Source organism: Balaenoptera physalus, assembly GCF_965194825.1.
Source record: "Balaenoptera physalus genome assembly, chromosome: 10".
NCBI classification, from domain to species: Eukaryota; Metazoa; Chordata; class Mammalia; order Artiodactyla; family Balaenopteridae; genus Balaenoptera; species Balaenoptera physalus.
In genome coordinates, this window is record NC_138889.1 from 77,581,272 (window position 1) to 77,608,102 (window position 26,831).

General features: G+C 38.1%; 1 protein-coding gene across 3 annotated transcripts in view; it reads left to right on the forward strand.

Moving 5' to 3' along the window:
- The window catches only part of NELL1 (neural EGFL like 1), an 856,536-nt gene that overhangs the window by 158,802 nt on the left and 670,903 nt on the right, over positions 1–26,831 (forward strand). For all 3 annotated transcript variants that reach the window (XM_082476605.1, XM_082476604.1, XM_082476603.1), the window contains exons 5-7: positions 6,249–6,345; positions 25,911–25,983; positions 26,637–26,719. In XM_082476605.1, the coding sequence (XP_082332731.1) occupies positions 6,249–6,345; positions 25,911–25,983; positions 26,637–26,719 (253 nt within the window). The remainder of the gene's footprint in view (positions 1–6,248; positions 6,346–25,910; positions 25,984–26,636; positions 26,720–26,831) is intronic.

The following is a 26,831-nucleotide window of genomic DNA, read 5'->3' on the forward strand; positions in this document are numbered from 1 at the left end:
GGATAAATAAGGATGGCCTGAAGTAAGAACTTAGAGGGCTTTGGCTTACTGCTGACATTTTTTGTTTCCCCAGAAACCTTTTTTTTTTTCCAGAAACCTTTTATATGGATTGGCTAAATCCAATTAAGGTCCCAAGTGGAGTAGGAAAGTGCCTAGTACTGGATTAGGCAAAAGTGTTAGGAGTAGTGTCTTGTCATATTTTACTCACATAAAAACTATGTATTTTGTTGTTGTTGTTCTTGGTTTGGTGATTGTGTGTTCAAACATACAGTCTAATATATTATAAAACATTTCTCATACCTCTTCCTTTTTCGTGAGCCCTTCTCCTGTCTAATGTGAGTTTATGATGAACTTTCAACAAAAGTCAAGCTTTTGTAAATGTCAAAGAATTACATATTTTGGAGGGATGTAAAAGATATTAAGATGTTCGCTTAATTTGCATAGAAAAGTTTGTGACTTACGTCTTGAAAGAATTGAAAAAAGCTAATGAATGACATTTTAAAACTAACATAGTAAAAATACTGGGATTTTGGTATGTCATAGAAAATGTACTTTGTCCAAAAATTTTGTTTTAATCCAAAGTTTAGAATCTAAGTAGGTTGTCAGTGCGCACTGTAACTAAACAGGTTAAACAGCAGCAGAAGTTAATGCTGTTAATTCCTTTGTTTTTTTTTTTAATTTATTTTATTTATTTATTTATTTTTTGGCTGTGTTGGATCTTCGTTTCTGTGCGAGGGCTTTCTCTAGTTGCGGCAAGCGGGGGCCACTCTTCATCGCGGTGCGCGGGCCTCTCACTGTCGCAGCCCCTCTTGTTGTGGAGCACAGGCTCCAGACGCGCAGGCTCAGTAGTTGTGGCTCACGGGCCTAGTAGCTCCGCGGCATGTGGGATCTTCCCAGACCAGGGCTCGAACCCGTGTCCCCTGCATTGGCAGGCAGATTCTCAACCACTGCGCCACCAGGGAAGCCCTCCTTTGTTTTTTTTTAAAATTTTTTAAAAAATTTATTATTATTTAGTTATTATTTATTTTTGGCTGTGTTGGGTCTTCGTTTCTGTGTGAGGGCTTTCTCTAGTTGCGGCAAGCGTGAGCCACTCTTCATCGTGCTGCGCGGGCCTCTCACTATGGTGGCCTCTCTTGTTGCGGAGCACAGGCTCCAGACGTGCAGGCTCAGTAGTTGTGGCTCACGGGCCCAGCCGCTCCGCGGCATGTGGGATCTTCCCAGACCAGGGCTCGAACCCGTGTCCCTTGCATCGGCAGGCAGATTCCCAACCACTGCGCTGCCAGGGAAGCCCAATTCCTTTGTTTTGTTCCTGTTACATATTCACTTGTTCTAGCTTTTAAATTTGTAGAAAAGGTGAAAAATTCAGGATTTAAAAATTTCCATCTCAGTGGATTAATTTGATGTGAGGTGCAGCCGGTGGGCTGAAATGTATCATGTGACCTGTGTAGCTCTGCATCCTTAGACACCTGTGAATTTTACAGACTGGCAGCACCTACTATGTACCAATGGCATTAAAAGTATTTCATTCAAGCCTCACCACAGCCCATACAGTCAGCAGTAACATCCCCGTTTTTTATTTTTTTAATTTTTGCCTGCATTGGGTCTTCACTGCTGTGTGCAGGCTTTCTCTAGTTGCAGAGAGCTGGGGCTACTCTTTGTTGCGGTGCACGGGCTTCTCATTGCGGTGGCTTCTCTTGTTGTGGAGCATGGGCTCTGGGCGCACGGGCTCCAGTAGTTGTGGCACGTGGGCTCAGTGGTTGTGTCTCCTGGGCTCTAGAGCACAGGCTCAGTAGTTGTGGTGCACGGGCTTAGTTGCTACGCAGCATGTGGGATCTTCCGGGACCAGGGCTCGAACCCGTGCCCCCTGCACTGGCAGGCGGATTCTTAACCACTGCGCCACCAGGGAAGCCCATCCCCGTTTTTTAAATGAGAAAGCTGAGGTACAGAGAAATTAAATAACTTAATTAAGGTCATATAGCTAGTAGAATGCATAACTGGAATGTGAACCTAAATCTATTTTATCCCAAATTCATGTGTCTCTGCTATACCACATGATCTCTGATATCTCTTGGCATTATGGGCGTGAATCTATAACAGTCACCTTTCTATTTTTCGTTGGGGTATACTTGTTAGGGTAAAGAATACTAGCCACAACTACGGAAAATCCTCTCTATCTCAGTTGGGTTGCCGTCCAGTCGGGTGTGTCTGGCTGGCAGGTGACCTCCCATATCATCATTTAGGAATCCAGGTGGGCTCTGCCCACCTCTCAGCCCTTAGAGCCTTCTTTTGTCAGCTGAAAGAAACAATGTGAAAGATGCTTGAGGGAGGTTTTCTGGGGCTAGGTCATGGCTAGCAGTGGTGCAGATCCCTTCCATTCACATTCCATGGCCACACCCAGAGGTGAAGGAGGCTGGAAACGTTGTAGCCACGTAGCAGTGTAGCAAGGAGGAAGAGAAAATGGGTTCTGGGAGAGCTAACTGGTCCTGACCTTGTGCTTTAGCACGTGATCTTGTTTCCCCTTTCCCTTCCTGATAAGTAAGTCAAGTTAGGAATTTTAATTTATTTGAGTGAATAGCACAGACTTGGGGTCTGGGTTCAAATCCCAGCCCTGCCATTCACCAGCTGCCTAACCATGAACAAGTTATTTAACCTTGCCGAGCCAAGAATACCTGCCTGATGGTGGTATTGTGAGGATTAAGTAAATCAATATAAGGAAAGTCCTTAGTACAAATGCTTGATACACACTCGGTACTGTGTAAGTGCTGGCTGTTATGTGAGTGTGTCAGCTCTACTTTATTCTTCATTCACAACTCAGCTGTAGTGTCCCCTTCTTTGGAAAGTCTTCCCTTTCTTTTCTTTTTTAAAAAAATATCTTTATTGGAGTATAATTGCTTTACAATGTTGTGTTAGTTTCTGCTGTATAACAAAGTGAATCAGCTATACGTATACGATATTTTCTTTCTTCTCTGCTTCCGCAGATCCTTGCACTTATTGCACTGAATTGTAAGGTGTGTGTGGGTGTGTTGTCTGTCTAGCTCAGGCGTTTGACCTGAGGGCAGGAACTTGGCGGTGCTAACTTCGCCTGTGTGTCCCCGTAGCCAGCAGAGTGTCACACACATTGTAGACAGTCAGATGTTTCCTGACGGGAAGGAAACCTCATTAACCAGAATACTAGAATATCAGAATACAGTATTTGATTTCCTGACCACGCTGGAAACCAAGGAGTTCATGTATTAGCTTTGACTTTTCATTTCAGTTGATTTGGGCAATACTAGATTTAAGTGACAGATCATTGTGCCCTACCGGCTTATTTGCATGAGCCAGCCCACCTCAGGGATCAGTAGCCCTTTTGCCAAGATTCTGATTGTATTTGTCTGGTATGTTGGTGGCATAACTCCCTCTGTACAAGGGTGAGGTTAGGGATGTGATAATCCTGTTTCTTAGTTTATGAGATATTATCAGCATTAATCCATGCAATATTCCCTCCCTCCCTCCCTCCCTCCCTTCCTTCCTTCCTTCCTCGCTTTCCCCCTCTCCTCCTCTCCCCACCTCCCTCCCTTCCTTCCTTTCACTCCACTCCCCCCCAACCATTCCCACTCCTTTAGGAAAACACTGTCATATACCTTAGGTGACTCTTAGAGTTTGTGTATCTCTTTGGCTAATCGATAAAATAGTTTTGCATGTATGTAGTTTTAATTTACATAATTATAGACCTTTTTAGCTTTTTCACTCTATTTTTAAAACTTTTTAGCTTAATATCATTTTAATCCTACAGAAAAATTGAGAACGGTCCAAAAAACAATCATAAACTCTTTGCTCAGATTCTGCTCTGTCTCTCAAAGTAATAATGTGTGTTTACATATGTATGTACTTATATTGTGTATATACACATTGTTATTTTGAACTCTGAGAGTAAGCTGCAAACCCCATGACCCTCTACCCCTAAATACTACAGTGCATATTTCCTAAGAACAAGACATTTAAATAAACACTATCCAAATTCTCAAAATCAGGAAATTGAACACCAATACAATACTATTTTGTAGTCTACGGTTTCTATTCAAATTTCACCAGTTTTCTACTAATGTCCTTTATGAGATTTTCTTTTTTCCTGCCCCCAGATCCAGTCCAGGATCCTGCACTTCGTAAACATTAGATAAAGGCCTCCTTTGCTCATTGGAGCTCACATTCTAGCATATTGAAAACCAAAAAGAAAGCATTTGAATGGAAAGCTCCTCTCACTCTGATAGATGCAAATGTTTTAAAATGAAGGTGAAGATAAATAGTTTGACAACATTTTCAATTTTTTAGTGAAATGACCTCCTAGAAAATTATGCTTCTGCCTCTTCCCCTAAATAGCAATTTCCGTTTCTCTGTGGCCTCTTCTGAAATTCACCAGCGTTGAACATAATTTTTGCATCATTATCTCCATAGTGCATAAATAATTTTGCATTCTACTTTCCTCCGGTGAAAATTATTTTGTATATATTTTCCCATATTTCATAACTTGCATATTTAATCACTCTTAATGACTGTAGTAAATTCTGTCAAGCTGCACTACTGTAACATATGTGTTTCTCTTTTGTTGTAAATTTGGCTTGTTTCTAGTTTTTCACTAATATTAGAAAAAAAAACTTTTTTAAGGAAGTTTATAGCACCCTCTTGTATTAAAGCAGTTTTGACAAATTGTTTCATCTAAAATGTTTCCTTCTAACATACAGAAAGAAAGGTTGCATTTTTGTGGAGAAAACACAGGCTGTCTTTTTCAAGGAAACTTATTTTTCCTTGATTATGTTTCACGCCTCCATTTATAATGGCAAGATAATTAATAGAGAGGGACCTGATATATTTAGAGCTTTGTCAGTTGAATACTTTACATGTATTGTTAGGAAACAGCATGTTTCCAGTGGGGAATAGGAGAGTAATGCACGATGTGTGATAGTTCCCAGCTGCAATGGCATTGCAATCGTTCACTGGCTTTGACACAACTGGACAATCCTTCAGGTCTTCCGCACTTTCCTACTGAGAGCTGCTGGAGGAATCCATCACCCTCTGCCAGGAGGCAGTCAGCTGCATCCCAGCGGGGGGGATTGATGAATTGTTAGACCTCTGGACCGCCCTGGGGGATGATTCTCCCCACGGCTGCTCCAAGTAAGGACAGAGGAATGAATGGAATGGACAGGGCCGTCATGAGGAATGGAAATTCACAGATGGTCCCTGTATCACACCCCATTCAGAATCTTCTGAGCGTCTAAGGAGACAAGTTCAGTTTGTAGGCAAGCTCTTCCTTTCCCTTCTCAGTACTCAGGTGCTGGAAGGTACTTGCCAGGGGTGAGGTGGAGGCCTGTGATCAGCTGGTGGTTACAGGGACTGTTTCTAAATTTCAAGATTTGTAACTGACTAACGTGGGGCTTGGGAGGGCAGAGCAACTGAGACAATTCAATTATTCAGTAGGCTTTATCAGTGCTTTCAAAGATCCTGGGACTGTTGCCTTCTCTGTATTAGTTATATGTCTTTCTATATCATATGAAGGTTTTCTTCATGTACAGAATTTTATCTTTTACTCTTTGAGGGCGGGACTTTGTACATCTGGTTTATTGCTCTGTCTCCTGTTGCCTTGTATGGAGCTTGGAGCATAAAGAAATGCTCAATAAATATTTGTTCATTGGGTGATGACTTCAGTTACTTGATTTTGTACACTAGGCACATTATCATGTGTGCAGCTGCTACTCAGTTATTTAGAGGGGGTTAGGAGGTTACTGTAGAAATGAGTAGCAGCTGAATAAAGCAGTCAGGGAGTAGTAGAGCACAAAGGAGAGTACGTGGGCTTTGCAGCCAGACAGGTGGAGATTCTCATCCCAACTTTACTGTTCCCTGGCTGTCTTGGTTGACCCATTTACGGTCCCTGAACCTCAGCTTTCTCACCTGTAACATGGACAAAACCACTTTACTCACAGAGTTTGTATGAAATTCATTGCTCAGAATAGACACTCAAAAATGTTACCCTTTTCCTTCTTCCTCTGCCCAAAGGGCAAAGATAGAAAGCCAGAAGGGGCCCAGATAACGTGTCTAAGTGTTGTCAGGAAACAGATCTCTGTTTATGTTACCTGTCATCTAAAATGTGCCACATATTGGCTTCATCTCTCTATACCAGCAGCTAATGCCATGAGTACTTCAAACAGTGTGCATGTACCTTTTGGTTCTGCTTTGAGCCTCTTTATTAGTAACTGTGTTCTTTGCCCTTATAGGATTTATGAACGTGTGATAGACCCTCCTGAGACCAACCTTCCCCCAGGAAGCAATTTATGGCTTGGTCAGCGCAACCAAAAGCATGGTTTATTCAAAGTAAGCACTACTTTCTACTTTTGCTTTTCTATGTGCTTGATGTGAATTTAATCATTTAATTGTCACAACAGTTCTCTGACGTAGGTGTTTTGAGACTAGACAGAGAGTTCAGTGACTTGCCCAAGGTCACACACTTCACTCTACTGCCAGATGTGGATGATCCAGAATGTAAATAATCCTCAAAATGTTTCTTATTGCCCTACTTCTGGGAGATTTAAGGTAATCTTCAAATTGGTTTTCATTTTCAGAACCTGTTAATTCAGTTTTGGGTGGATGTCTAGTCTAGATAAACAATAAGAAACAGCTCAACTTCCACGAGCTTTGGTTTTCCTGTCTATAAAGAGGGTAATATTGGGTTGGCCAAAAAGTTCGTTTGAGTTTTCCCATAAGGTGTTTTGGAAAAACCCCGAACGAACTTTTTGGCTAACCCAATACAATAACTGCATTCATAAAAACATGAGGATTCAGTGATAAAGTGAATTGAAAAAGTTAAAAACATCATGAAATTTAAAGATTGTCTTGTTCTTCTATAGAATGGCAGAACTTTGCTTCTGGCAGTATGGTAGACTAGATATTTTTAAAATCCTCTTGCTTCAAAATGCCTGTAAATGCTGGATAAAACAACAGAAATCTTTTATGATTTGTCATTGTACTTACAATAAGGTATATCCTTAGAGGCTAAATACATGAAGGGACGTGAAAACCAGAGAGATGTAGGCCAATATCAGGAAGTTAGATATTTAAGTTTATTCCTTTTCTTTCTTTTAATCTATTTCTCTATTCCAACTTTATTGAGATATCAATGACATATAACATTACGTGTGTTTAAGGTATACAACAGTTCGACACACTTAATATATTGCAAAATGATTTCTACCATAATGTTAGCTAACATCTCCATCATTTCATATAATTACCATTTCTTTTTTGTGGTGAGAACATTTAAGATCTACTCTCTTAGCAGCTTTCAATTATATAATACAATATTATTAGCTATAATCACCATGCTGTACATTAGATCCCCAGAACTTATTCATATTATAACTGGAAGCTGGTACTCTTTGACCAACATCTTCCCATTTCCCCCACTCCCTCTAAACCCGGGCAATCATCATTCTACTCTCTGTTTCTATGAGTCAGGTTTTTAGATTCCGCATATAAGTGATATTACACATTATTTCTCTCTCTGTCTGATTTGTTTCACTTTGCATAATGCCCTCAAGGTCCATCCATGTTGCAAATGGCAGGATTTTTTTCTTTCTCATGGTTGAGTAATATTCCACTCGTGTGTGTGTGTGTGTGTGTGTGTGTACACATAGACATACCATATCTTCTTTATCCATGTATCTGTTTACAGACACTTAGGTTGTTTCCATATTTTGGTTATTATGAATAATGCTGCAGTGAACATGGGGGTGCAGATATCTCTGTGAGGTAGTGATTTCATTTCCTTCAGATATATACCCCAAATTATGTGGAAGCCATCCAGAAGTGGGCTTGCTGGATCATATGGCTGTTCTATTTTCAACGTTTTGGGGAACCTCTATGTTACTTTCCATAGTGGCAGTGCCAATTTACATTTCTATCAGCAGTGCACAAGGTTCCCCTTTTCTCTAATCCTCTCCAGCACTCGTTATCTCTTGTCTTTTTGATGATAAGCATTTTAAAAGGTATAATGTGATATCTCATAATGGTTTTTTATTTGCATTTTTTGATGATTAGTGATGCTGAGCACCTTTTCATGTACCTTTTGGCTATTTGCATGTCTTCTTTGGAAAAATGTCTCTTCAGTTCCTCTGCCCATTTTAAAATCAGACTTTATCTTGCTATTGCATTGTATGAGTTCTTTGTATATTTTGGATATTAACTCCTTATCAGGCATATGGTTTGCAAATATTAGTTGACTGTATAGGCAAGGATTTATTTTTGGGTTTTCAATTCTGTTCCATTGGTCTATGTGTCTTTTTTTTTTTTGCTAGTATCATACTGTTTTGATTACTATAGCTTTGTAGTACAGTTTGAAATACAGAAGTGTGATGCCTCCAGCTTTGTTGTTCTTTCTCAGATTACTTTGGCTATTTGGGGTCTTCTGTGATTTTATACAAATTTTAGGGTTTTTTTTTTTTCAATAGCTGTGAAAAATGCCATTTGAATTTTGATAGGAATTGCATTGAATCTACAGATTGCTTTGGGTAGTGTGGACATTTTAACAGTAGTAATTCTTCTGATCCATGAACGTATGGGATATCTTTCCATTTGTTTGTGTCTTCTTCAGTTTTTAATCAAAGTCTTGTAGTTTTCAGTGTACAGATCTTTCATCTCCTTGGTTAAATTTATTCCTAAGTATTTTATTATTTTTGATGCTATTGTCAATGAGATTGTTTTATTTCTTTTTTGGATATTTTGTTGTTAGTGTATGTAAATGCAACTGATTTATATATTTTGATTATGTACCCTGCAACTTTACTGACTTCATTTATTTGTTATAAAAGTTTTTTGGTGGAGTCTTCAGGATTTTCTGTGTATAAGATCATATCTGCAAGCAAAGACATTTTTACTTCTTCCTTTCTAATTTGGAAACCTTTTTTTTTTTTCTTTTTCGTGCCTGATTGCTTTGTCTAGGACTTCTAGTACTATGTTGACTTAAAAGTGGTGAGAGTGGACACCCTGTCTTTTTTCCTGATCTTAGAAGAAGAGCTTTCAACCATTCAATGTTGAGTATGATGTTAGCTGTGGGCTTATCATATATGGCCTTTATTATGTTGAAGTGTGTTCCTTCTATGCCCAACTTGGGTGTTTTTATCATGAAAGGATAGTGCATTTTGTCAGATGCTTTTGACAAAGCATCTACTGATATGGTCATGATTTTTATCTTCCATTCTATTAATGTGGTGTATCACATTTATTGATTTGCATATGTTGAATCATCCTTGCATCCCAGGGATAAATCTCACTTGATCATGGTGTATGTTCCTTTAATGTACTCTTTAATTTGGTTTGCTAATAATTTGAGAATTTTTGCAACTATATTTATCAAAGATACTGGTCTATACTTTTCTTTTTCTGTAGTGTACTTATCTGGCTTTAGTATCAGGCTAATGCTGGCCTTGAAAAATAAGTTTGGGAGTGTTCCTCCCTCTTAGTTTCTTGAAAGAGTTTGAGAAGGATTGACATTAATTCTTTAAGTGTTTGGTAGAATTCACCAGTGAAACCATCTGGTCCTGGGCTTTTCTTTCCTTTTCCTTTTTTAAAAATTAAGGTATAATTTATATACAATAAAATTCTCCTCTTTAAATGTATGATTCTGTGAGTTTTGGAAAATCTGTGCAGTCATGTAACTACCATCAGGATAAAAGATTGTTCCATAACCTCCAAAAATTCCCCTGTGCTGCACTTTATTCAAGTCTTCTCCTCATCCTAAACGTCTAGCACCCACTGATTTGTTGTCTGTCCCTATAGTTTTGCCTTTCCCAGAATGCATTATAAATGGAACCATTTATGTAAGTATGTATATATGTTGAGGTTCACCCATGTTGTTGTGTATATCAGGGATTCATTCTTTTCTATTGCTGAGTAACATTCCACTTCTGTTGTGTGGATATACTACAATTTGTTTATTCATTCCTTAGTTCATGAACATTTAGGTTGTTTTGAGTTTTTAGCATTTATGAATAAAGCTATTAAAACATTTGCATACAGGCTTTGGTATAAACAAAAGTTTTCATTTTTATTTGGGTAAATATGTCAGAGTGGGATTGCTGGGCCATATATTAAGTGTATGTTTAACTTCATAAAAAATGTCATTGTATTTTTCAAAGTGGGTATACTATTTTACACTCTCATTAGCAATGTACAAAAGTTCCAGTTAGACCCTTAAATTCAACATTCTGTGTGGGATGGGGAGAATGGCTTAGATTCCATGCAAGCTTAGAAGTTGGGACAGAAACTTCTGAAATAAAGCCATGATTCAGAAGACCATCCCTCCAGTGAAAGGGTAGGCAGAAATAGTCTACTACTTAGCAAAGGGAGGCAGTCCATTGACTAGCTTTTCTCTGCTTTATCTCCACACACACAAAAAATAGTTCCCTGTTCAGAATTTGAAACCACAGCTCTTGACATCAAGCAGATGTAAAATTTGGATTTATATACTCATGAAGCTCAAGAAACTATCTTAATGTGATCCTGGGTTGGGCACCTTGGGATTCTTAATGAAGAAAATACAAATAATCTTTGGGAAAATCACTTTTAATGCAAACTTCACAAGATTACTACAGATTAAGTTCATGCAAATATGAGTTTTTAGCCATCATGAGTAAGAATGGGAAGAAACAGCAAACTTCCCATTTATCCCTCAAAGGACTGTAGAAATTGGAATTACAAGATAAAGAATTTTTTAAATCCCTATATTTAAAATGTTTAAAGAAGCAAAATAACAAATTTTAAAAAATGCATTATGACTAGAGATGATAAATATGACCAGGGAGATTTGAGTCAAAAGTTACTTCCAGAAATGAAAAATATAGTCATTGAAGTGAAAAAAAAACCTCAGTGAATCTGCTAAACAGTAAATTAGACACAGGTAGGGAGAGCATTTGTGAAATGGAAAATATTGTCAAATAATTACCTTAATTGTAGTGCAGGGATAGAGGAAAATAGGAAAGGTTAAAATGTAGGGAAGATGCATATATATGGAAAAGAATTTTATGTATGTATTTTGCTTATATGTATTTAGTGTGTGTATGTATGTATATGCTTCCATAAATATTTGAAAATTCCAAAAGATAATGGGAGAAAGGGGTTATGGGCACTATCAGAAGTATGATGGCTGAGGATTCTCTAAAGTTGATAAGACATCAATTTTTATTACAGGAAACAGTGCAATCAAAGTGTAAGCTCTTGCTGTCAAAAAGTCACTTAGAAAACTTAGAAAACTTAGAAGCTTAAACTATAGCTATTTTATTTTTTTTAAAAATTATTTATTTATTTATTTTTGGCTGCGTTGGGTCTTCGTTGCTGCGCGTGGGCTTTCTCTAGTTGCGATGAGTGGGGGCTACTCTTTGTTGTGGTGTGCGGGCTTCCCATTGCGGTGGCTTTTCTTGTTGCGGAACTCGGGCTCTAGGCGCGCGGGCTTCAGTAGTTGTGGTGCACGGGCTTAGTTGCTCTGTGGCATGTGGGATTTTCCCGGACCAGGGCACGAACCCGTGTCCCCTGCATTGGGAGGTGGATTCCTAACCACTGCGCCACCAGGGAAGTCCCTAGCCTTTTTATTTAGCTCATAATTCTTTGGGTTGATGGGATTATCTTTCTGGCTTGGTCTGGGTACGCTGGTATGTACTGGACTCTCTGATATGTCTGTTGTCATTTGGTTGGTCAGTAGGTGGCTTCACATTTCTGGTGGTAGATTGGCTGTTGACTGGTGTACTGCAGTTCTTCCCCATGTGGAGTCTACTCAGGCTTATCCACATGGCAGTCTTGAGTTTCCAAGTGTAAGAAAAAGAGGAAGCCTTATAGCACTAGTGCATTTCAAGACTCTCTTTGCTTGATCACATTTGCTAATAATTTATTGCCCAAAGCAAGTCATATGACGAAAGCCAGGAGTGAGGGGTAAATAAATAGACTTCATCTCTTGTAGGACTATTCTGCAATATAACATTGCAAGGATATGGATTCAAGGAAGGGAAGAATTTAACATTTTAATAATCTATTACACAAATGATGATAAATAGAAAGCCACACCTAGACATATTAGCAGAATAACAGAACCCCAAGGTCACAGAGAAGATCTTAAAAGTAGCCAGTGAAAAAAGGCAATTTTTTCAGCAAAGAATAACTTAGACTGAACATCTGGAAGTCTGAGCAAGAAAAAATGGGAGAAGGTATGAAAACCAGTATAAATAATAAAAGCACACAAAAATCACTGCAAAAATTAAAACAATGGTAATTAATTATTGACAATTTTGTGCCAATAAAATAGAAAATGACAGAAAAATGAACAATTCCTTAAAACTATATAAATTATCAAAATGGACTTAAGAAGTGCAAAACCCAGGTAGTCTTAGAATCATTATTGTATCATCAGGAATTCATGATTCGAAATCTGTTGTATCAGTTAGCTTTTGATGCATAGCAGATCAACTCAAACCTGAATGGTTTGAAACCGCAACCGTTGATGTAGCTCAGAATTTTGTGAGTTGGCGTTTTGGGCTGGGCTTTGCTAAATTGTTCTTGTATTCTCAGTGGGTTTAATCATGCATCTTTGGTTAGCTGCTAGGTTTTCTGGGGGCTGGCTGTACTAGAATGGCCTTCAGTTTGATGGCTCATCTCTGCTTCATGTGATCTCTCATTTTCTACCAGTCTAGCCCAAGCTTGTTTACATGGTGGCTGATCAGGGTTTCTAGAGCTGGAGCAGATGTGGGAATGGCCTTTTGAAGCCTATGCTTGAAACTTGCACATTATTTTTGCTGCATTATTTTGGCCAAAGCAAGTTACAAGGCCAGATTCAAGGGTCTGGGAAATTGACTCCACCTTTTGATGGGATACAAATTCCCATTGCACAGGGCATGGACCCAGCAAAGAGCAAAGGACTGTGACCATTTTTTTAGTCTACAATGTCTTTCCACCAAATAACAGCTGGGTTCAGACGGTTTTACAGGCAAGTTCTATTACATCCAAGGAAACCATTCCAATCTTACATAAACTCTTCCAGAGAAGAGAATAAATGAGAACACTCATTTATGAAGATAGGGTTACCTTGATTCCTAAACTAGACAAGGACTGTATGAGAAAGGAATTGTATAATATAAGGCAATTTACTTTTGAACACAGAATAGATTAAAAATGTAAACAAAATATTAGCAAACTGAATCTAGCAGTGTGTGTGTGTGCATGAGAGAGAGCGAGAGACCCAGTTATTGGTTATTTCAACAATATAAATTTGTTTTTATCACCAAAACATTTATTAACATAATTCAACACATGAAACAAAGGAGAAAAAAATACTGTGGTCATCTCAAGAGGCAGAAAAGCACTACATGAAATTCAGTACTGACTCAGGATAAAAAAGTTCTTAGCAAAATAGGAATAGAAGGAAACTTCATTAAACTGATAAAAAGTACATAAAGAAAACATACATAGAAACATCATACTTATGGTTTAAATATTAAGAGAATTTTCCTGTTAAAGTCAGGAATCATACAGGCCATCCCTATTACCGTGTTTCTTTTTGACACTACATTGTAGATTCTTACCAGCAAAGTAAATTAAAACCTTAAGAATTATGAAAAAGAAAAATATAATTATTCATGAATTATATAATTGTCTACAAAAAATTGGACTCATGAATTATTAGAATGACCAAGAGAGTTCAGAAGGACTGTTGGACGCTTTTTGTGTGAACAGAAGTTTTCATTTCATTTGCATAAATACAAAATCGAAAAACAAAATCAGTTGCATTGCTGAACAAAAGTAGCAGCAGTAGCAATAACAAAGATACAGTTAAATATAATATTTTGTTTATAATATAAAAAATGTGTAAGTACTTAAGAACAAAATCAAATATATACATGACAGTTATGAAGCAAATTGTAAAATTCTATTAAAAGCTATATTAAAGAACACCTAAATGGGAAGAAATATATTCTTCCCATTTGGAGAAGGAGGCTTAAAGCAATAAAGTCTTGGAGAAGGAGGCTTAAAGCAGTAAAGTCAGTTTTTCTCAAATTGATCTCTAGATTCTGTGAACCTGTAATAAATTCCCAACAGGATTTTTTTTTTTTTTTTTTTGGGTGGACTCTACAAGCCGAGTCTAAAATTCTAATGGAAGATTAAAGAACAAGAATAATGAAGACAATTCTGAAGAAGAAAATGGGAGAGGGACTTGGCTTTTTCAGATACAAAGGCTTATTATAAGGTTATAGGAATCTTATAATGTCATATTGGTGCAAGAATTGGCACATGCATCAATAGAACAGAATGGAGAAGCCAGAAAGATACCCTTCCACTACATGTGGCAACTTGGAAACTTGAAGTGGCTTTCCCGATCAATGGGGAAAAGACCATTTATTCATCGATAAATGGTTAGGAAAATCAGTTATTTAAATATTTCGTATATATATTAATTGATGTAATTGATTTTTGTGTATAATGACAGGAAAAGCTTTAAATACGTATTTGCACACCATATGCAAAAAAATTACAGTTACAATTGACTTAAAAGCTAAATATTACAGCAAAACTTTGCAAGTTTTAGAAGACAACGTAGGAGCACATCTTCATGTTCTTAGAGTAGAGAAAAATTTCTTAAGCTTAAAAAATGAAGAATCTTTAAAGGAAATATTGATAAGTGTAATATGTAGAATAAAAAGATCTGCTTATCCCAGGTGATCTTGGCAACAAGGATCAGTTGACAAAGACATAATATCCATTAAACAAATGCTATAAATCAATAAGGAAGATTCTTATAACTCAATAAAAATTCTGGCAAAAAATACGAAAAGGCAGCTCCCCAAAGTGGAAACGTGAATAGCCAATGAATGCACTAAAAGGAATTCCATTTCAGTAGCTATCTTGGAAATACAAATTAAAACCATTAGTAGATACAATTTCTTAGCCATCAGTTTGACAAAAATGAAAAAAAAAAAAACAAAAACCCAAAACCTGACAATGTTAAGTGTGAGGGAGACAGTTGAGAACAGGACACATACTCATTGTAGTGGAAACTTGCATTGGTAGAATACTAAGGAGAGCAATTAGGGAGATTTTGTATAAAGTTGAAGATGTGTGTACCTTATGACACAGGAACCCAACTTACAGGTATAAACACTGAAGAAACTCTTCTTTCTATGTTTCTTCATTGAAGAAACTCATGTACCCAAGAAGATATATACAAACATTATCACAGGAACATTTTCTTTCTTTTGTAATTTCAAAAATTTGGGAAAAAACTCTTATCACTGGGAGAAGGTTTAAATTGTGGTAAATATTAAAATCATAGAACTTGAGTAAAAATTGATGAATTGCAAACATAATGTTGAATGAAAAAGCAAGTAGCAGGAGAATATTATGGTAGTAAATCATTTGTATGTGTAAAAATCAAAACAATCCAATTTATTGCTTATTTATACATTCACATGTAAAAAGGTAAATGCATGGAAATGATAAGCACTAAATTCAGACTAGTTTAACTTCTAAGAGGAATAAATGGGGGTTTTATTAGAGATGGGTACCCAGAAGTCTTCAACTATAGTGATAACATTTTATTTAAGGTGGGTGGGAAATTCACAGGTATTTGCTGTAATTTGGTTTCAACCCTTTTGTACATCATAAATATTCGAAATTAAAAATCATGACATAATTTTTCAGGGTGATAATTCACACATATGTATGTGTATAAATATGTACATATATCCATATCCATACAGGTGATTTTTTTCATGTTCTATGATTTTCCACGTGTCCAAGAATCATCAGAAATTTGTCCAAGTGTCTCTGTTCCAAACTGGCTCTCACTTATGCTATTTCTTGTTTTGTAGCTAGTTACCCACTGGTGAAGCTCTTTTCTTAGGGGTCTTGCGTCTGTAGTGAAGGGCAGCAACTGGTTCCGAGTCATGGAAAGACATCAGAGTCAGATGGGAAGAGTTTACAATTCAAATTTCTATGCCTACCTAGACCCACTTGTTGAGAATCTGAACTGTAGGGTTTGGGAATTTATATATTTTTAAAAGGCCTTTCTCACTGGTTTTGATCTGTAGATTTGAAGGCTCAAATTTGAGCGCACTGACATAGGTGACGTGTGTTGATGGTCTAGATTAGTGTTTCACCTTGGTCTCTATAAAGATCTCACAAAATATAAGATATAGTCAATAATTAGCTTCTGCTTTAGTGTCTTTTTAGATTAGTGTCTCTCCAACTTTAGACTGCATCTGAATCTCCAGGAGGGATTGTTAGAACACAGGTAGCTGCATGTCAATAAACAGTGGAGTAGGCAGCTCCAAGTTTCTTTACTTCCACAGAAACATCAAAAAACAAGCAGAAACTGTAAGAACCAACTTTGTCAGAATTTTGGCAAACATTAAATGTTTGTAGCAACCAAGTTAATTTTGAATCAAGAACAAGGCAACATCAAAATAGCAGGAAAGCTTTATGGCATTTTTACTTGCCCTCGCCCCACACCAGCTACAGCTCAGTGGCAGTCTTGAAGATTTCAGCCCATGTTCCCATGTCGGAAAATGGTCCCTGGCTCTGGAGGGAACAGAGCAAATCTTATCTACAAATTATTTTGTATGTCTGTTCTGTCTGGGACTGTCTGAAGGACTGATGCAAGACACTTATCTCTATTTCACCTAACTCAGAATTCTCCCAGACCAAAAAAATTGGTGGACATTTCTTGAAAATATTGCAAAGCTACCAAACAATCTGGGGCAAAAGATTACAGTTGACACACATTAGACAATCTAGAGATAGGAGGAAGAGCTGAGGAGAGAGATTCTTTGGGCAGTTTAAGGCATTCAAAAGCAATCATGTATATGGGGAATTTAGAAAGCTATATGCATGCCCAGAGCAAGATTCATGCTCAGAAAAGACCTGAGAATACCCTACGTGTTCACTTTGGGCCGATCCCTAGGATCAGTGCAAGCATGGCTAAGTGTTAAATGAGGGCTCCAGCATATAGCATGCTCTCCCCCAACTTTCCCCCTCTCCAAGCTCCTGGCATTCAAGGAAATCTTGGTCTAAAAACTTTCTGAACATAAGTTCCGGAACAGAGATTTTAGTGACCAGACATAATAAGGAATACAGTCTCTATAAAAATAGTCAGATAAGTTACTAAACAAATGGATTACTACAGCATTCAACAATAAACAAAAAAGAACAAACAAAAAAAAACCTAGGAAACCCTGGGGAAGGGAGAGACTGACCTTCAGAGTCATTACAATATTCAGTTGTCCAGTGTTCAAATAAAGTCATAAGGCAAACAAAAGACCAGGAAGGTATTGCCATTCAAAGAAAGAAAATAAATGGACATAAGCCATTCTGGAGGAAGCCCAGATATTGGACCTACTAGATGAAGACTTGAAAACAACTATCTTAAGTGTGTTCTAAGAGCTAAAGGAAAACACGGACAAAGAGCTTAAGGAAGTGAAGAAAATTATGTATGCACAAATGAGAATATCAATAAAGATAAATTACAAAAAGGAACCCGATAGATATTCCGCAGCTGGGAAGTACAACTGAAATGAAAAATTGGCCAGAATTCACCAGCAGGTTTGAGCAGGATGAAGAAAACAATCCCACAGGGTGCTGCACTTAGAAAGGCCCCCATGATTGGTTTAAGCCTCTGCTGTTGCTACCTTCAAGTTTTCAATAATTTTTGAACAAGGGACTCTGCAAATTAGGTAGCTGATCCTGAATAGTTTATAGGGGGGCTTACTTGTTTCTTATTGGTCACATTATCGAGAGTCTAAGATTTACCAGGGTCAGAACTGTGTCTGTTTTATTCAGCAAGTGCTTCAAATAGTATCAGGTACACAGTTGGCAGATGATGTACTCTTAAAATGAATGAATAAATGCACAAGCTATGAATCTGCCTTATTTGTAAAGTGCACAAGATGTCTCTCATACAGGTAATGCAGATTGTATAAGAATATATATATTGGGCTTCCCTGGTGGCACAGTGGTTGAGAATCTGCCTGCCAATGCAGGGGACACGGGTTCGAGCCCTGGTCTGGGAAGATCCCACATGCCGCGGAGCAACTAGGCCCGTGAGCCACAACTGCTGAGCCTGCGCGTCTGGAGCCTGTGCTCTGCAACAAGAGAGGCCGCGATAGTGAGAGGCCCGCGCACTGCGATGAAGAGTGCCCCCGCTTGCCGCAACTAGAGAAAGCCCTCGCACAGAAACGAAGATCTAACACAGCCATAAATAAATAAATAAATTAATTAAAAAATATATATATATATTAAAAGCACCCGGCACTTAGTAGGTTTACAGCATGCATTCCTTCTCCCTCTTTCTTATATATTTAATGCTCCGTATATGCTTAACTCTATACTGTAGTAAAGACAGGCACTTCTGCTGCCTTTTAGGGACTTCTGTTTTAGTTGGGAGCTTGTGATTAAGACAGGGAGAATAGTTTGTCCTGTTATCTATTCCAGCTTGATGAGTGTATGATTCTCTGTAGATATAAGGAATCCTTGCTTAAGAGCCCAAATACCTGATACAGGCAGAAAACACAACGGGTGTTTACAGACTTGGACAATCATTTTCCTGCGGAGGTGGGTTGTGGGGATGAGGAGGAGAGTACCAACAATTATTAACTGCTTTCTATGTTCGAGACCTAGTCTGGCTGTACATATATTATCTTAGTTAATTGTGTATCACCTTCAGAGAATCCTAATAAGGTAGTTATTATAATTGTCCCTCTGTATCCTGTTTCCAAGACCCCTGCGGATACCAAAATCCATGGAAGCTCAAGTCCCTTATATAAAATCCATGTATGCTGTGGACTGTGCATCTGCGGATACAAAGGGCCGACTGTGTTATCCCTACTGTGTAAATCAGGCAATGGGGCTCAGAAAGATTAAGCAACTTGCCAGTCTCACATAGTTTGTAAGAAATAGGATTGAAGCTTAGAACTTTCTTTTTCAATATTTTTGCTTATTCATTCAACAAATATTTTTTAGGGACTTGCTTGCTATGTACCAGTCACTGTGTTAGATGGTGGGGTATTTCACTTAGGTATGCCATGTCCTGTGGAGGAGACAGACCTGCCTTTTTCCAGGGCTCCAGCCCAAAGAAACAGGTGGTCCCAGTGAGAAGCACCAAAAGGAGGTGGCAATTCCACACACCACATCTCCCTAGGAAGAGTTGTAATTCTCCTTGTTCCCCTATAGGAGTAGCTCCATCCAACAGCTCTTTAGAAGGAAACCTTTTAAAACTCATATCCCTATATACCAACCCGTGTTTCATTCCATCCTTTGGTAAGGTGAGATGGCTGGGGTAGGGGGAATGTATCACTGTCTCATTACAGAAATTATCTTTATCAATGCTGCAAAAATCTCCCTGTAAAAGAGGCAGTCACTTCTCCAGTGACTTCTCAGGCTTTTAATAGATACCTGGTAGAAGCTGCCTCCTGGGTCCAAGAACCACACCTGCCTTTTGGCTCCAGAACTAAATAATGCTTATGTTGTGTTTTCAGGTTAAAACTGTATTGTTCTCTATTTTAAATATGAATACGTCATTTCATAGGCAAAGTAAAAGCAAAAGCTCACTTGTCAAACCTAATTTCTGGGTCCTGGTGCATCGTTAGGAATAGTGCAATGAAAGTGCTGCTGATGAAAGAGCAGAGGGTGGCATCACTTGCTTGCTGCTTGGCACGTAAGCCTCTAGCTTTAGTTACTTCCGATCAGAGACACAGAACACAGGCTGGGGATTTCTTCACTTCAGAACAGCATTCATTTGAGAAAATAGTTGGCCAGTGGTGATAGGCTTGTCTGAATCTTCTGATTGTCATAGATTTTCGTTATCAAGGTGGTTGCCTACTGCTGAATTTCCCTTTGATGCATTCTAAGATGATTATGCTGTCATTATTCCAGAGGGTAAGCCTAGGTGAATCACAGTGCTTCAGAGGTTTGGGTGTTCTGACAGTTACTAAATAGTTGAGATCTCGTGGAGAATTCCCATCTCAAAGCCTTTCACAGAGGCCAAGCCTTTCTGTCTCTGTCTTTCTCTCTTTTTCTGTCTGGTGAACTTGGGTCTGAAACCTTTCCCTTACCTGGACTTCACTGTCTCCTTAACAGCTGAGCTGTCACTGGGAAGTGAAATTACTTTTTTTTTTTTAATGCCACAGCTGTTGGTTTTTTTTTTACCTCAGCTGGTTCCCATAATTCCACAGATGGTAAACATATGTTTATAGGCACATAGAAAAAGAAGCCATATTGGATTCCTCCCATCTCTAATTCTCATTTTTCCTTTCATGCAGAAAGTCAAAGTCACAGAACTGCAGAGTCTTATATATTTGTAGATTAATATTTCTGTGCATTAAGGCTTTGGAAACAGCAGGACAGCTAATGATATGCTAATGAACTGACAGTTTTTATTGATCATAATGAAAGTCGACAAGTGTCTTTCTTGGCTTTTATGCAAGCTGGAATATTTTATTAACTGTCTTCAGGGCAGAAATACATAATTGGCTGCATTGTGAAAATCCTCCTTGTCGGTTTCCCAAGTCTTAACTTTCTGTTAGCCTGTTGCCAAAGCTTGGGTCCTTGCCAGTTTATAAACAGAGCACATTCTCATCCATATATTTACAAGCCTTCCAGGAACCCTCCCCACCTCCTTTTCCTTTCCCTTTCAAAGCAATTTGTTTCAGTGTTTTAGCATACAAAAAAATGGAACCATTTTCTTCAATGTAAACAGAGATCTGCAGGGAAATAAGAGCGTTAAGAAAAGAATTAGCTTTTGTTTGGCGGCAAAGCTGCTTTCATTTGTATCAGAAAGCTCCGAGTGTTAGTAGGGTTTGCCTAATAGTTATTCCATACATAAGAGGATAATAATGGCATAATTTTTCTAATCTTTTTATTGCATCTTCCTATATTTCTTACTGTGAAATGAGTAAATGTTCTTGGAACAACGGAAATAATGGGCATTAGTGTCCCAGGCAACAAACCCATAATGTAAAACCTGCCTGGTGCAAATTTATTTTTCAGTGCCTGGTGAGCTGAGTGCAGGGGGAAGTAGAAGGTGGTAACAGGTGGATGTCACGAAGAGGAAAAAATATCTGTTTTTCTTCTTTCCATCGTACTGATAGTAAAAGCTTATTAATTTGGGCTCTGCCCCTTAGGGAATTTTTTAGATCCTCAGAGTGGCTGAGATTTAGCATTGCTCTAACAACAAGAAAATGGATTGTTTAGCAAATTAATAGTGCAAATAAGATTGCAGGGGAGAATGTTAGGCTACCTAAAAGGACCTCAGTTTTCCAGCATTGAAAAACTGTTTTAGCAAGCTGTTAGTATCTAATGCAAATAATTCATTATGGATGGTTGAATAGTATCTTTCCATGAAGACAGTTAAGATAGAACCTCATTTGGGTAACAGGACTTCCTTGTAGCACCATCTTGTGCTACAAAGCCCACATAACTGTGAGACTTTCTCAAATGATATATTTTACTTACACTGTGTTGCAGTGGCCCAGCCCTCGTTTGGAGTTAGTAGACCTGTTGTTGATGGCCTAAGATTAAGGTGTCCTTTAGGAAAGCTGATTAAAGTATCAGAGCTTTAGATTTTTCATAGGTCAAATGACCAGGTGATCTGGCCCTAGATCGGTAGTTTTCATCAGGCATCTAAAAATCACCTCAGAACCACTGTCAAAATTTCATACATGACTGTGCTCCCTTACCCTCCTCTAAAATTCTGATATGTTCCCCTAGTTTAACAACTAGCATTCTACATGATTTTCACAGACTCTTAATAGCTGTGAAAATTATAGTTCAATATTGCGTCAGGGAGGAAGAAATTTTCCTCTACCCTTCTAGGTTCTTCTGACGAGTCTAAGAATTAAATTGACATGAGACCAATTAGCAGAAACTCAAAACAAATTTTAATAACATGTACACATGGCAGAGACCCAGGAAAACTGAGTAGCTTACCAAAATGGCTGAAACCCTCACCTTAAATACTGTCTTCAGCTAAAGACAGCAGAGAGTGTGGTGGTAGGTCTTTGGGACTCAAGGGGAGGTAGGCAATTCACACGGAGATGGCAAAGCAAATGTTCAGTAAATAAATGTTTGCTGGGCCACGCAGAGACAATGGGGGTGCAGAGTGCATGCTAATCTCTAAGTTGCCCCACCACACCTAGTTCATATTCCTTGAAGATATTTCTGATGACAGTTCTATTCTGGGAACAGGCCCTCTATCTAAATTCTTTTAGGCAGTTAGGGAGAAGGTCAAAGTTTCTTCCTGAGTCTTTTGGGCCTTGATTGTTTTCAGGTCTAAATAATCTGCATGCCAATGAGACATTTTGAGTGGCAAATTTTGCTCTCTTACAATTATATAATTTATAGTTTTTAGGAATTTGATCCAGGTTAGGTATTGATTGTGCCTACTTCGTGAAATATACTATGATAGGAATTGCAGGGAAAGCTGAGGTGAAAACCTATGATTTTTGCTTTCATGGTTTTTATAATTTAGTAATTTGGTTAGTTGCCATTCAGTTCCAAATCAGTAAGATTTTATTCTGTTCGTGGACTGGATGCAGGTGCTACTTTCACCACTGTGAACTTGTAAGGAGTAAACACTCTTGCTCCAGAAAATCCAAGTGATTGACAACAGGGCAGGGTTTTTCAAAGTGGGGCCCCTTGACCTTTCATGGGAATCCTTTGGGACAGCTTTTAAAAATGGTGATTCCTGGGCCCACTCCAACCCTCCTGAAACAGAATCTGGGGTTGACCCAGGAATCTGAATGTTAAACAAATACTCAATGTGATTCTTAAGAAACTGGCAGTTTGAGAAATACGGCTGTGGTGAATGGTATGAAGTAAAGCATAGGTCTCAAAAAATGAGATCAAATGAAGTCCACTAGTTAGAGGCCCAGCCAGAGTTTTTCTTTTTTTTTCAGTTAAGTGTAGATACATTTAAAGTTAAATGATGAGAAATAATAGAAGTTCTATCTTTTTATCCCTTATTTCATCTTTTCTGGGGAGAAGTTGCTGTCCTCTAAGGTACATTTTCATCTATAGAAATCCTCACAGATGAGTTTTCTGGGAGAAATAAGGCTGATCGAGCTGCTTTGTTGTTTGTTGCTTTATACTTTATAAAACTCAATTTTCTAAAGAAAAATACAGGCTTAGCAAATGCTTCTTTTATTGACAAATGTCCGGGCACTAAATACAGTTGGCCCTCTATCTGCAGATTCCACATCCGCAGAATCAACCAATTTCAGTCTACAGTTGGTTGACTCCATGAATGTTGAACCTGTGTATGCAGAGGACCTACCGTACTATGCCATTTTATATAAAAGACTTGAGCATCCGCAGATTTTGGTATCTGTGGTGGGTGGGTGGTGGAGGGGAAAGGGAGGGTCCCAGAACCACTACCTTCCAGCTACTGAGGGATGACTCTAGTTCATATGACAATTCAGTGCAAGACCTTTTGGTTCTTGTCGTGGGGAGGTGCTGGGATATATACACAGGTATGTATTTATAGGTTCACATACATACACTCACACTTCTTTGGGTTACAGTTGGTATTTGTACAGTACATTGCCACCCTTCATTTAATCCAACATGGAATTACATCTATTCAAATAAATTAGCGTTCTCATCTTGATTCATTTGGCAAGAACATGTTTTTATGCCAGTATGTGGGCTGACCCTCATGACATCTTTTTCAGAAAAAATATCAAGTGCCTTGAGTTTTTGTGTTGATAGGGATCGAGAAGCTGTCAGTTCTTATTTCCGTTTTTGTTCAAGTCAACATCATTGATCTTCACCTAATGATCTGTGTGACACACACGTGTGTGCCGGAGATTAAAAGTGGAAAGACAGAGGAGGGAGGCAGGTGGAAGAAAGGTGTGGGAGAGGCAATTAGTAATTTACAAAGTGACTAAATCAGTCATTAAGAAAACAAAAGGAATGCTGCTGTGTATAATATATGTTGCTACAGGATAAGTGGATGGGAAATCCTTTTCAAATGGACTTTTTATTTGTTTCGGCAAAGATAATACCATGACAAATATACTCCAGGTTTCTGAGGGCCCTTTCCGTGGCTGATAAAAATAAGAATGATTTAGGCTCTTCTAACCAGCAGGTAATAGATAGACCTGATCCTTTCCTAGTACGTGTGCTTTTGCCACTTTGGCATCAGGGAGGGTGACCAACTGTCCTGGTTTGCCTGGGAATCTCTCAGTTTTAGCACTGAAATCTCTAAATCCCAGGCAAACCTGAATAGTTGGTCACTATAACTTCATCCATATTCAGCCTCATTAGACGAATATTTTCTGATGTGTATTTAGTTCTCTCTGGTCTGTTCTTTGATGGAAATTTATCGCTTTGTCTGCTCTGGACTGAGTTTTTTCTTTTATCCTGAAAGTTAGCAAAAGCACAGAGATCTAAATTGTGACACTTTCAGTTTGGATGCCTGTTTCATTGACCCAGCACCTGAGTGCTAGAAGGTTCTGTAGCTTTTGCATACAGCACTTCTTTTTACAGATGAAGCAACTGAAGCTCAGAGGGGGTGGTTGACTTACTAAGTCCACCCAGTTAGCTACAAATGGATCCAGACCTTAAACCTTGGGCCCCTGACTGCCAATCCCATGCTTCTCTCAAATTCCTCACATGTGCTTGAAAGGCACCCTGGCCTCTCTAAGGAGTTAATTTGCTTTGAAAAACTGAGCAACTTTGTGCCAGGAAGAAGCTGATTGACTTAGACTGTGCTCCATTAATTGCTCCCTGTAATTCCCTGGCAAGAGATGACACATTCATTTTGAGGAGCTACGGCAGGCACCTCCTTCCCATGGTGAGGCATCTCTTCTCGTAATCACGGGCACTGCATCATCCTCGAAGAGGAAGAGGTTAATCAAAGTACTTAATTCGGAGGAAGAGGCCTTGTGACCCTGTTAATTCTATTAATATTTCCAATTAATATTTTATCTTGGAATAATAAGCAGAAACAGCATTTGCTGACTACCTTCTGCTGTTTAGAAGATGTGCACATAAACGTTAAATGCTGCTCCCTCTGAAAGACTCACCACACTATCATAAGTCTATGTTTTATTTATAGATTAAGCTCAATATTCGGAACCAGGTTCTACATGTTCCATCTGTTCTGTAATATCTCTTCCATCAAATCAGGAAAAAAAATACCCTAAAAACGGAATCTTGAAATTCAACGTGAAAAATCCAAAAGCCAAGTCAATATTTTCATTGAGAGATGGCAGCCCCAATGACTTTCTTAAATTAGGGCTGTTCTTCCAGACTAGATTGCAGAATTAAAAGACCACCTTTTATCCACAGTGAGATGTTGAGCAAATCTTAAGACTCACCAGCAAAGACTCATGTTACTCAGTTAGCTAAGAGCAAGGTTCTTAAGGAGTTTTCCCCGTGTCTAATTTTATTTCCTAGACTAAATGAATCAGTAGAGCATTTTAGTATAATATGTTCCTATTGTCGCTTTTTCCCACTTAAAAAAATCCTGTAAATCAGCAATATTTAATGTTCCAAGATGACTAAGGCATTGAGGAGAATTTTTATTGCATCAATGTCTTTTTAGTTGGACAGTTTAAGAACAGTGACTGATGGATCCTTAGTTCTGTGATATCATTAGCATAAACCAGTGGTAGGTAATTGTAGCTTTCTCAAGATGAATGGACATTTTGAGATTTTTTAGAAGAGGATGGTTTGGAGTAGGTCAGTGTGGACTGAGGCCAACTCACCTTCTGAATACGGTTATCAGTCTTGCTAAAAAAAAAAAAACAAAAAAAACCAAAAAAACCACTTCCCTACAGAGAGCATGTGACAGGGGCCATTTGAACTGGTAACTGTAATACTAATTGCCACCTCTCTCTTCTGTTATCAAGGGGATTATCCAAGATGGGAAAATCATCTTTATGCCAAATGGATACATAACACAGTGTCCGAACCTGAATCGCAGTAAGTAGCAACTTAAAGCATTTCTGAATTATTAATATTATATAGCTTGTTGATAACATCAGAGAAGCACTTCAGGAAGGATACAAACAAACTATTTACATTATTGACTTATGAGGTGGTGGGGTTAGTGAGAGATTTTATGTATACTAAAATACTTCTGTGTCTTTGGATTTTTAAAAAGCTTATGTATTATTTGTAGAATTAACATTTGAAGGTAAGAAAAGATTATATGAGCAGTTTTGGGTCTGTAGGTTAATATAGAAAGTTATGTTCATATAATTATATAAATATATGTATATAAACTATTTTTTAAACTTCTTGACTTGGATATATATGAGTGTACTTTTGCTGCTTCTGTGATAATTCACAATTCTTTAGTCCCAATAAAAATGAGAGTTTAGTTTAAATTTAAAAATGTTTTCAAGGTAGAAACATACTGTCCTTTTCAGTTAGTCCTTGTTCCTTTCTTTTTGCTTATTAATAAAAGGAAAAGATCTAGATCTGAAATCCTCTGTGAATTCACTCAATTTTGAAGTCATACTTAACCAGAAAAGCAAAGACACTTTTATATAGCTAAAAAACTACTGTTTAAATATATATATATTTTTCTGTTAGCACAGTATCAACATTTATTTTATATTTTCTTTATTGAGCTTGCCCAACTTGCAGTGATTTCTTAAGCTTGGTGCAAGGAATAATGGATTTACAGGAGCTTTTGGCCAAGATGACTGCAAAAGTAGGTATCTAAACTTCACTTGTGATGTTTCATTTCTTTGTCCATCCTATCTGGAATTTAGAGTGATATGCTATAATGGAAACATTTTTAGTGTTGGCATCTGCTATATGTT